The following is a 12,956-nucleotide window of genomic DNA, read 5'->3' as shown; positions in this document are numbered from 1 at the left end:
TATAGTTTGAACATTTTTCCCATTTCCTCCTCAGTTACCTGGGTGATCCAGAGAGAGCAGAAGCCTGAGTGAAAAAAGGGGGCTGATTGAATTTCTTGTAATTGAAATGAGAATTGTTCAACAAAGAACAGCGAATAATAGAAAGCTTTCTCAGGGACTGTTAAGCGAGAGATGGGTGGCCTTTGTGCACAGTTTACCTCTGGATATATATGTCCTCCCCTGGCTGATTGCCATTGTATTGTGACTCTTTTCACGGTTGGATAATGGGCTCTTTTTAAGTCATATGCACTTCAATGTAAGGACCTCCTCAACAGTGTTGGGCATGTGAAACTAAACTGCAGAAATAACTATAACTACTAAACCGTGCTTCACTAAACTTAAATATATTAGTTTGTTTGTCAAAAATCATGCACTGAAGGTTGTTCTCCAGAACTGCAATATTTCTCCAATATGCTGTTGTTAAGGCATTAAAACAACATCTGTTAACGCAGTAAATATAAATTACAACAATAATAATACATTTAAGTTACAGAACATTTAAAGATGTAATAAGTAACATTTCTGCATTCAAATATCTAAAAATGATGACGGTTACATGTTTTGTTGAGTAACATGTAACTCTCCACATAAATACATATTCACATATAATGAATCTTTTGATTGTGGTCGCTTTTAAATTACGTCATTAGCTTTATCCGTCTCTGTTAAAACTCAAATGCACAAATGCACAGGGGAACCAAACAAGACTACAAAACAACAATTCCCATGATCCCGTGCTGCGTCCCAACCGGGTCTTTTGTTATTGTTTTGACTGAGAGATCCCTAGTCGCAGAAATTACATACTGTAGGTTTAATGGAGAATAAACTTAGCACAATAAGTTGCAAAGACAAAAAAATTAATTCAAATAAAAGGTAATAAAAAAAACATCTATAATCACATACTATAAAATTAATATAGAAGCTGCTATGCATGCACCTTAGGAGACACTACAGAAAAGCCTATATTCCCGTCTCAAATGGTGACTTCAAAGAAGACATTGTATTTGCTTCCCTGATCTCTTTCAGCAGGTTCTTTTAAGGTTTGACCAAGGAGTGGCGAGTAATGACCTATTGGAGGATCTCAGATTGCAATTAGGCTTGTTGGGGTCAGGAGTATCAGTATTCTGGTGCTCGCCTCTTATGAGCCTTAAAAGAAATCATTAAGACTTTAAAATGTAATCAAAAATAGACTTGGAGCCAGTGACATGATTAAGTATTTGGTGAAATATGTGTGAAATATCTCCTGTTGGACCTACTTAAGAATATCGCTGTGGTGTTTAAATACAAGGAGTAATCATAATATATGTACATATGCACACAGGATTTGAAAGCAATCAAACCCTTTTTGGTGTCTCTGAATAACTTCCATTGCTCAGACCATAGATTTGGACTGGAGTCACTCTGAAAATCCTGCTATATATTCACGCATTAATAGAAAACCTGTTTTCCCCTTTCAGTTCTGTACAGCAGCGCTGGAGCACAGTGCAGCAGAGGTCCGAGAGCCGGCAGTGCGCATTATCTTGTCCATGTACCAGCAGCACGGAAGTGCTGCTCTCAGCTACCTTCCGCCCAATGACTCAGCAACACGGAAGAACTTCCTCTACAAAACTCTCTTTGATGGCTTTGCAAAGATTGACGGGAAGCTGGTAGAGACTCAGGCAAGAAGGGCTTTTCTTCCTCTCCTGCAAATGTATCTTTTATAAAAGATAAGATAAGCCTTTATTGTCGCCAGAGTTGAGAAAATCATCTTGGGAAAGCGAGAGGTTGGTAGCATGGGTACACATAAAACCTAAATCACATTTCCACAATACAAACAAACACACACCCACACATAGACATGCATATACAGAGCGAAACCATGCACTGAAGTGCAAATTCAACATGCTGGAATTTGTGATGCACATCACCAAACATAGATATTACACTGATAGCAGTAAACCAAGTCGTCTACTTTGAAACGTCATGACCTGTCCGGTGAAAGGACTGGTCACGAAAAGAGTCAACATTAATAATACACAGCACTTATTTTCGTGCTTCATAAGCCTGGCAAGGACCCCCAGAATTGTTCAAGTTACCGCCCTAAAATGTACTGTTTCCTTAAAGGACGATTTGCATCAGACAATGTCCGTCGGCATGCATGACATCGCTGATGCCAAAAAGACAGGCCTGCCAGGTGGACTTCTATTTCTCGATGCGGAAAAGGCGTTTGCTCCTTAAGTCCTTCAAAATGTGCGTCCTTTCTTGAAAAAGCGTCTTCAACCCATTGACTGTGTTGTTCACATGCTTCCCTTTAGTTCTTTTTGTGAGCGTCATTATTCCGGAAGGCTTGTTTTTTTCCGTCTAATGCAGTTCTTAATTGGACAGATCTTAACAACCTTTTTTGGTCCGCGATTCTTGAAGCAGCTTTCAATGCGTTCCCACTGGGTGGGATGGACACAGCTCAAATAAAGGTGTTCCCATACTCCCTCCGTAAACAGTTTTAACTTTAAACATTTGAGGTTTGAGATCATTGGTACACACCTTGTTTATCTGGACTCGTGGCAGACCCGTGTGTGTGCAAGCGAAGCTCTTCCAACTTATTCCTCAAAGATCGAGCATTACTGAAGATTAATGAAGGCAGGGGGTAACTATGTGCTGAATACCATTCCTCCTGCCTCTTTTACGTGCTTGCCGGCGCACCAGGTCCCCTGGTATATAATCCAGCAGAGCAGGGTCTGCTGAGGCTCTCATTCGCAAGGTTAGCAGCCATTCTCTCCTGTAGGCCCACTGAAACTTGACATATTCACTTTAAAAAGCAAATCACAAATATCCCCTATAAAATGCATTTGGTTTGCATTTGTATAATTGTCTTTATTTATATTCAGACAGATGGTTGTGTACAAATAGTCTATTTATAGAGCATTAACATCGCAAATACAATTTGTCTCAAAGGGCTTTAAAGTCTGTTCAGCAAGTGACACCCTCTGTCCTTAGTCGAGTGAGAAAAAATTCCACAAAAACCCTTGTGCTGGAAAAACTGAGGGAAATCTCAGGAAAAGACACAGAGGAGGGATCCCTCTCCCAGGACAGAAAGACGTACAGTAGGGGTCACATGTACAGAAACAAGTTCAACAGATTACAAACAAAACGTCAAATTTACAAAGCAGTCACGCATAAATACAGAAACGTAAAATGTAGAAAATAGCGGGAATCGGAACAGAAGCTAATAGAAGAGAGGCAGATGGTTATAACTGTACATCAACTTAATTTTATTCAAACAGATTGTAGTCTGAGAGGAGCATCTGGTCGATGGACAGAGAAACTGTCAGATATGGCAGATGGGACGATCCTCTTGCTGAAAAGAGTTCAACTCTTCAGACTAGAGTACATGACATCATGTCTTTATTATAGCTGACAGTAACAAGGAAGAGGAGGAGGGGTTTTATGTTGCACAGACGGTAAATCATCTCCTCTGCCTCATTTGCCAAAACCAGCACAGTCTTCCGTCCATCCATCTTCTACCCTTTTTTCCTTCACATACTGGTTAAAGGTGGGGTAAACCATCACAGGGCCACATGAATCAGAATCAGCTTTATAGGCCAAGTATGAGAACACATACAAGGAATTTCTTAGCACACGCTGTACATTAAACATAAATATAACATAACAAACATTCAACTCGAAAGAACAAGGACAACAAAGAACAATAAGTTAAAAAGAGTGGTATAAAAATGAATAGGGACATTGTACAGAGGTCCTATCTATTATAAATATATAAATATAGTTTTCAAGTGTACAGGAATATAAATATAAATATAAAGTGCAATATTGTAACTATAAAGTCTGTGGGCGGTTGAAAAAACTGTTGTGTCTGGATGTTTTGGCGTACAGTGTACAGATACAATCATCCACTCTGATGGTCAATTTAGACCGTCCAATTTACCTAATCCCCAAATCTGCATGTTTTTGGACTGTGGGAGGAAACCCACGCACACGGTTTATCTTAAACAGATGACCTCTGTTTAACTGAAGGCTAGAGGTGACTGAGCGTTTGTGGTGGAAGTTCCTCGGCTTTGGAATAGACTGCCCTGAGACATCAGATGTGCCCAGACTCATGAGATTTTAAAATCTTCTTTAAAACCCTACTTTTTCACTCCATTTTTGTAATTTCTTGTGTTGTGTATAGCAAATGGTACCATGTGGTAATCATATTTTCTGCTGCCATATTGTTTTAGGTTTTTTGCTGTTTTAGTGATGTGATCATAAACAGCACTGTGTTCAACCTCAGTTGTATTTTGACTTGACTTATTTTGTGAATGTGCACTGGAATTAAAGGCAAATGTGGTAAAGTTTAGTTTTCCAACACAATGCAACAGCCTGTTTTTCAAGTATTATGTTACTGGGTTTTTTTTTTCAATGTTTTTGACTCATGCACTTGACACTGAGCTTAATTTCCTGGAGTTATTAGAGACCTTCATTTCCCGGTGCGTAATAGTCCTGGTGCTGTGAATGTTGCTGCCAACACAACCACATCACATCACTGCAGCATGATAGTTTGAGGGGGGAAAAGTTAAATCAATTACGAGTGGCTAACATCCTATTTGTTTTCACACAGACGCAGACTTTGAAGGAGGGAGGTGGTCAGCAGCATCAGGGCCAAAAGGAGAAGGAGGAGATCCACTCCCTTCAGGAGCAGCTGGCTGCCTTGAAAGGGATCACAGTAAGTGCAGTTGTCATCACACTGCAATTTAGTGATGGGATCGGCAGTTCATTTGAGTGTACTGAATCACTAGAATCCGTTCATTAAAATGATTTGTTCAAAAGATTCGTTCACCGAATACTTCAGTGCTTAGCAGTAGCCCAGTGCCCTGCTACGTGACTCACGTCCTCCCTGAGTGCAGTACGTTGGCGCCGCGGGTCAGAGAGTGAGTGACAGCGCGAACGAGATTCATGTCCTCAGCCACAGTTCACCAGTTCTCTGTGTGTCGGTTCGTTCGCAATGCAAACGAGATTCACGTCCACAGCCACAGTGCTCCAGTTCTCTGTGTGTCAGTTCGTTCGCGATGCGAACGGGATTCACATCCACAGCCACAGTTCACCAGTTCTCTGTGTGTCAGTTCTTTCGCAATGCAAAAGAGATTCACGTCCACAGCCACAGTTCAGTGTGTGTCAGTACGTGCGCGGGTCAGAGAGTGAGTGACAGCGCGAACGAGATTCATGTCCTCAGCCACAGTTCTCCAGTTCTCTGTCTCAGTTCGTTCGCGAATCATGACTGAGTCAGTGACTGACAGCACGAACGAATCACAGCAGCAGGGCAGACACAGTTCTTCTTACTAGTCACTCCCCCCCCGCTCGGCAGTTCCACTCCCGGCCGCCACGATCGCTGCTGAGCTCAACTGAACTAAGAAAGGAGCGAATCAGTTCATGAAGTGATTCCAGTCAGTTCGTTCACTCAAAATGAATGATTCGTTCTTTCAAACGAATCATTCATGACCGACACAATACTACTGCAATTACATCATGCCTTGTAACAGATTACTAATTAATTGTAATGAATTCACACAGACATGAGTTCACTTTTAATCAAAATGACTGAATATCTGAAGTAACTCTTAAGTCATTTCTTTAAGATTCCCTTGTGTGACAGTGTCCCTGTTTGACACTTTGTTTTTCTACATCTCTGTTTGTCTGTGAAGGAGAGAGACAGTGAGTGCACCAAAGGACAAATGGCCAAGAAGGATGCCCCCAAAGAAGAGACACATGAGTCCCAAAGAGATGCCAAAGCAAGTATGTGCATGTATAAATAGGAAACAGTATACAGAAGCATTATTCTTTAGCACTCAGGTTAGTCAGGAGCAAATCTGCTATTTAATTCGCCAGTGGCTTTCCTTGTCTCCTCTTGCATCACCTTCTTGTTCCGTGTGAGGCTCGTTGTCCCAGACTCTTTTATTTTTTTACATGTCGAAGCAGTAGCATCTTCACCTTTGTCTCTCCACCGCTGGAAGCGTGTTTTGAGTGACCGAGACCGAGACTCACTGAGCACCTCTTAGCAGTGGGGATTTTCCAGTCACCTGTAACTCAGTGTCAGATTCACTATCAGACAAACACCCTCTGCACTCCAAGGGGCATAAAGCAGGATCGTTTCATAATATTTGATCCACAAACATTTTATACGATTCTGTTCATCCATCCATTGTCTACCATTCCTCTAGGGTTCGCGGGTCACTCGAGTCAAAATTCCACACAAAAGACAGGGTACACACACATACAGTATATTCATAACTTTGGAAATAATATGGCACTACTGTAATATTATTTTTTATTGCCATTATTACCAAGGTGGAAATTACATTAGAAATAAGACTGTGTTCCCCTAAAATTACCTCCCCATGAAGACATAATTAAAATACTATTAATATGTTATTACTGAACTGTAATGTCAATTGTTACAATTTATTTTCATCCAAGAGTGATGGCTCTCTCCTGGTTGATTATTTACATGGTGGTGACTAATATGAGTACAACGATTGTGTCTTTCTCTTTCCAGCTGTAAGCCAACTTCCCCAGAACCCAGTCGATGTCCAACAGTCTGTCAGCTATCAGGACAAGTGAGTAAGATGCGATGTGACGCTTTATCAAAGTAGCCATGACCTACTTTAGTGCTTTGTGGGTTTTTTGTGTGTCTGCTAATTTTCCAGCTGATGTTTTTATTATCATATTTGCTTCTGTCATTGTGACTCTGGGATTATTTGTTGAAAGGAAAATGATCTGATGGCATTTATAATCATGTGTTTCAGCTTGTGCATATTCTGCGGTAAAAAGGACGAGTCGTTCACAGAAGATGGACTGGACCTTCATTACTGGAAGCACTGCCCCATGCTGAGACACTGCGGTGAATGTAGACAGGTAGACAGATTCATTTAAAGAGGTTTATTCACTTCTCACAATCCTCTTCAGCAGTTAAAGGAGACATATTATGCAAAATCAACTTTTTAATCATTTTAATACTTATATTTTGGACTCTGGAGGCCCTATGAGTAGGCATAGTGTGAAAAAAATGACTCACTCATGACTCATGTTTTTGTATTCCGCCACAGTCTCAGTACATGAGATAAAACATGCGATGTTGACTTCCACACTAATTTTTACGTCACAATGAGACATTCCTGGAATTGTTGTCTCGCGGAGCTCCGCTTTATCCCTAAAATACGACAGAGTTTAGGCGAGGGCAATTGTATCTGGAAGAGCGGAAGTCCGCAAAGTGTTCTATTCTTGGCTGCACAGTGCAGCACAGAGTTCTACACAAACTTCCAGCCTCAGAGGATTTATCTGTCCAGTGGATACTTTTTATATATGACAGCAATGTGCCGGCTAGAGTCGGCAAATGATCGCTTTTCCAAGTGTTAACTGCTGTTACCTTCCAGAGCCTCAGTGACGCTGACGTAGTTTCCTGTGTCTCATTTGCATTTAAAGAGACAGGCACTCAAAACCGAGCGTTTTGAACAGGGCTGTTTTGGCAGGGGAAATTGAACTGCTGTGGTGCTTTATCCTTAAGGTATTTTGACTAAAGCATGTCACAGACATGTTCATTAGGACACCAGGGAACAGTTTAACTTGGAGAAACAGGCTATAATATCTCTACTTTCAAGAGCATTTGGCTTTCTTTGACCACCAACCTCAATGAATAGAGTATGACGATATCACGTACAGCTCTGTCACTCTGTGTTCGCAGATCGTCGAGATAGCCAGCCTCACGGAGCACCTGCTGGGTGACTGTGAGAGCAGTCCAAAGTTCAGCCAGTGTCCACGCTGTTCGGAGGCCGTGGCCACAGAAGATCTGGCTCGACATGTTCAGGGTCCTTCCTGCAAATGTGAGTTTCTCTTTCTGTGCTGCGTTTCTGAAATGTTGTAAACAAACAGAAATGTTTTAAGAGGCACGGCAGATTTGTGGTTAGCACTGTTGCCTCACAGCAAGAAGGTTCGATTCTCTGTCTTTTTTTTGTCGTTCTACAACATAATTGCAGAATGTGTTCAAAACACTTTTAATTATGTTTATTTTAAAACACTTCATAAGTACAACTGTTAATAATGTTGTGGCTGCAACTAAAACCTTTTATAAAACATGGAAAATATGAACAGAGAATAATGTCTACCATAATCTGGTCGGCTTCTGTTACCACTATTTGCTGTCTCAATGCTGACTTCGCTTTATTTTGTTTTGGTTTTGTTTGCACTTTGCTCTCATTGGACCAACTAACCAGAGAGAGAACACGCTGTTTTCACACGTCTCATAATACAAAGCCAGATAATAATCGACACTAGTGAACGTATGGCATTACCTTAGACTTGAATTGTAAGTTGAGATAGTTCTTCATAATATACCTTGAAGCAGGTATATTAAATGATATTCTCCTTCACATGTGTGGGTTTTTTCCTGCATGGTATATAACAAGCTGCTTAAAGGTGTCCTGTTTCTGTTTCAGCTTCCAACTCTAGTAATGCTTCCAACCACTGTCCTTTGTGTCACAACAACTTCACTCCTGGAGAAGAGGTAAGATGACAATATAGAGTGTCCAGACTTTCCAGTTTTGTCACCCTCATCAATGTGTTTCTACATGAAACTGTGGTTGTATGCAGTCAGAGAAAACAAATCTGGGGCTTGCGGTATGTAATAGCTACACATTTATGTATAGCTTTACCCAGTGTCCGTTTTCTCTTTCCCCTCTTTTATATCAACACAGAAACTGAACAGCCTCTAATGTTAGACTTGAGGAGCAAACAGGTGTTGAGGTAAAACACCGCCATCATTGCTCTTTCTTACAGACTTCAAAGGAAAAGAAGAAGCCTTTGTTCTTAATGAGCTGTTTCATTCGTCTCAAGATGAAGTCAATGCCATTGCATTCTTCACATTCCTATTAGTGTAAGGAGCAACAACAACATGTCTTATTAGCTATAAATAAGTCAAACATACATACACATTACACATTAAACACATTATAAGCACTGGACTAAAATAAGTTTTAATTTAGTTCCAGCTATAGTGGCAGATTTTAATCAGTTCATCTGCTCTCATCAGTCGTGTTATTAGTCAACACAGAAAACATAAGAATGAAGAGATGCCATTGAAATTAGTAACATTAGAATAACAGTTGTCAGTGAATTTGATTTTAATGTATTCTAATGTTACATGTTTATGTGCAATGTAAGAATAGCTGAATTCTTATGTGGCATACTTTACCAGTGCTCACATTTCAGCTCTCCTCAGTCTGCTCATTCATCACTAATCCTCAGTGTCTCAGCGTCTTTTTGTCTGACAGAGAATTAAACCATCTCTTCTGACTGGGTTCTGGTGTGTGTGTGCGTGCGTGCGTGCGTGCGTGCGTGCGTGCGTGCGTGCGTGCGTGCGTGCGTGCGTGCGTGTGATCATTTGATAAAAGTCTACCTGATTTCTCACATGAAAGTACTAAAATATAGATGAACTGGTATTGACCAAAACATCGAAACAGCCAAGCAGTGATGTCACAGCAGGTGCTTTCCTTCTGCCATTTGATACCCTGACACCTGTGACATCACCTGTGACTAAGCTGTGGTCAGATGTCGGCCATATTAGAAAGCGTTGAGTCACAAGTAGCAACAACAACATTACACGTTCCCATTTTGATGTTAAATCATAGACGGACAGACAAGATAATTTACAAGATTGTTTTATGGTTTTTAGTGATTTCCTTATCACACATCACATATGAGAAATACAGAGGCACATCATTAAAGCCCATTGTGTAATATTTAGGGGGGTTTTAATGGCAGAGATTGAATATATTACCTGCAAGTAGGTTTGAATATGTGTATAATCACTGGCCTTGCTTCATGAAGTTTTGTCACATCTGAAGGCTCTTCTGCTGTCTCGTTATCTCGTCACATATTATGCTAAATCAACTTTTTAATCATTTTAATACTTATAGTTGGGACTCTGGAGGTCCTATCAGTCGGCAAAGTGTGAAAAAAGATGACTCGCTCATGTTTTTGTGGTCCTCCTCAGTCTAAATACAGGAAATGAAACATGCGATGTCTTCCGCGCTAAATTCCTGGAATTGTTGTCTCGCGGAGCTCCGCTTTGTCCATAAAACATGTGAGAGTGCAGGCGAGGGCAACAGTATCCGAAAACCTGAAGTCCGCAAAAAGTTCTTCTCTTGGCTCCACAGTGCAGCACAGAGTCCTACACAATCTTCCAGCCTCAGAGCATTTATCTGTCCAGTCGATACATGTTATATATGACGGTAATGTGCCTGCTAGAGCCTCCAAATGATCACTTTTCCAAATGCTAACCGCTGTTAGCTCCCAGTAGCCTCTGTGGCTGATGTCATTGCCTGTCCCTTAAGTTTCGTTTTACTTTTTTTTTAGAGATACTACTATACCGGGTGTTCTGAACAGGGCTGTTTTGGCAGGGTGATTGAACTGCTGTGGTATATGGTATTTTGACCAAAATATGTCACGTGACATGTTCATTAGGACACCAGGGAACTAGGTTAACTTGGAGAAATAGGGTATAATATGACTCCTTTAAACTGGTTTCACTGTTGTGGCAGATCTGTGTATTTTTGTCTTACTCAAAACTTTAAAGTTAAAGAAAATAAGTGACCCTAAAAAAACAACTTTCACATCCCATTATTGATAGTTTACACTGAACTTTTCAGTCACAGGTTTTCACCAGTCGACTTATATGCCATGTAATGTGTTGGATGTAGTCCATCTGTGTTCTTTTTCAGACTCAAATTCATAACATGCAGTCCTGTCACCGCACACATCCTTGAAATTTAGTGAAGAAGAAACGAGCAGAAAGTCACACTCTCGCTGCCAGAGCTCTGAGCGTAGACCCCATGAAAGAGTGCAGTGTTAGTGGGAGGGAGGGCAGCCGTGTGGGCATTGACTGGACCTACAGCCATCCATGGTTGTCTCAGTGAAGAGGGAACCGGCGAGAGGAATGAACTCACTGAGCTACTTTGTCCCTGTTCCAGGCCTGGAAGGCTCACCTCATGGGCAGGGACGGCTGTAAACAAAACTCACGCAGAACTGTGGTGTCCCAGAGAACTCAGCCTGCACAAGGTAAAGCATTCATACCCTCTCTGTTGACACCTACCTTTTCCAATTCTAAATGTGTGAGCACTGTAGAAAGTGCCCGTGCTTGTTGGTGTAATTTTACGTTGCTGATTTTCCACTATGGCTTCCTGCCTCAGAGCACAGAAGGAGGCATGTGATAATAGTGCCTGATGAAAGGTGCGAGCTTGATAGTGATGATAGTGGTTGTTATTATGAAGTTGCAAACTGAATCAGGTTACAGTCAAGAGCGCTGCTCTCTGTAAGTAGTGATAATATTGTTCTGGCAGATGGCCTCTCCTCTGACATTATTCTTTTTTTTTTTAAATATCTTTTTATTTCTCATAAAGAAAATGATTCGGATAACATATGAAGATACTAATCCTCGGTCTTACAGTTTACAATTTTCTTTTTTCTTTTGGGTATTATTCCCACCCCCCACCCTTAGAGGTATAAACCATCAAAAAAGGAAGAAAGAAATATTTAGAATAATAATAATAATACAAAATATATATAAAATAAGAATAAATAATCGTAATTAAAAAAAAGATTAAAGGTAAAAAAAAAAAAAAAAGTACATGGGGCAGCTATATAAACATCGGCAAGCTGATATGATACCCTAAATAACAATAAAAGGACAGCGTATATACAACTCTTGACATACAAGTTCATTGATAATTTTTCAATATTCAAGATCATGCTTTCGACATTCCCAAAAGTATAGAGCACCAAAATTCTTTAAAAAGATGTCCACGATTGCATTTCTCCAAAGTCAGTTTTTCTAAGGGCAAGAATGAGGACAGTTGATCAAGGAAAATCTTGAAAGATGGAGGGGAATCATTCTTCCAAAACAAAAGTATGCATTTCTTTGCAAAATAAGTAATCAAGATGAGTATCCTGCATTTTTTATGATCTAACTGTAAATTATGTGTATCATTTAATAAATATAAACTGCTGCTCAAATCAAATTGTATGTCCATAACTGACTGAGTAAAAGAGTGGATTGAGCTCCAATAACTATTTAAAAGATTGCAGTCCCTTCCACCTTTTTACATCTCTGACATAATGCTGAGATGTCCTTTGATATTTTATGCATTTTTGATGGAGTTAAGTAGGTTTTGTAAATGAACTTGAAATTAGCTTCTTTAATTTTATTACTTGTAAATGGGAACCCATAACTAACGTCTTAGGGCGATGTGACTAACGGTCAGCGAGATACACACACAGATGCAACTTGCTGTATAGATAGATGAGAACACAACAAATAATATCCTCTAAGAAACGCAACCAGTTGTGTTTATATTTAGAAAATAGAGAACAGGTTTGGTATTGGGACAGTATCGTATGGCATCTTGACCTGTTCAGTGTTCCATCAGTAGTTGTTTTGCCAGACAATGGCTTCAACCTACTGTAAACAATCATCTGATATGACTGATATCATGGAACTGTTTATAGTCGCATCACAGGCAAATGCAGGCTGCTTAACTCTTTTTGTATGTCAGCAAACAGAATTTTCCTCACTGTCGTGCGTGTGTGTGTCCAGGCAAGACTGTTGGTGTAGCTAAGCTACAGCAGGCCTGGTCAGTTGGACTCAGAGGCAGATCTACAGGCAGAGGCAGTCGAATCCCAGCACTGGCACCTGGGAACAGAGGACATATGCCGGGGAAGAGATGATCCCTGAAGTAACCACCAAACTCCCGTCCCCACCATCCCCACCATGTTCCTGCATATAGGCACTTTTCAAATAGCATATTATTGTAACATATTCATTGACATGCAATAGGATTTTTAGAACACAGTGTCACAATGACGCATTTATATGTGTTTACACTGTACATTTTTTT

General features: G+C 40.4%; 1 protein-coding gene across 1 annotated transcript in view; it reads left to right on the top strand.

Moving 5' to 3' along the window:
* cep104 (centrosomal protein 104) overlaps nt 1–12,786 on the top strand; it is a gene marked incomplete at its 3' end in the record, with an annotated part of 30,475 nt that extends 17,689 nt beyond the window's left edge. Inside the window, exons 15-23 of the mRNA XM_083894719.1 lie at nt 1,497–1,697; nt 4,640–4,738; nt 5,715–5,805; nt 6,566–6,626; nt 6,816–6,924; nt 7,751–7,889; nt 8,502–8,569; nt 11,034–11,121; nt 12,656–12,786. Of these exons, the coding sequence (XP_083750845.1) occupies nt 1,497–1,697; nt 4,640–4,738; nt 5,715–5,805; nt 6,566–6,626; nt 6,816–6,924; nt 7,751–7,889; nt 8,502–8,569; nt 11,034–11,121; nt 12,656–12,786 (987 nt within the window). The remainder of the gene's footprint in view (nt 1–1,496; nt 1,698–4,639; nt 4,739–5,714; nt 5,806–6,565; nt 6,627–6,815; nt 6,925–7,750; nt 7,890–8,501; nt 8,570–11,033; nt 11,122–12,655) is intronic.
* Between the last annotated feature and the right edge of the window lie 170 nt (nt 12,787–12,956).

This window comes from Microchirus variegatus (assembly GCF_963457635.1).
Source record: "Microchirus variegatus genome assembly, chromosome: 9".
Classification (NCBI taxonomy): Eukaryota; Metazoa; Chordata; class Actinopteri; order Pleuronectiformes; family Soleidae; genus Microchirus; species Microchirus variegatus.
Note: the sequence above shows the minus strand (reverse complement) of the source record. Positions and strands in the feature narration are given on the sequence as shown.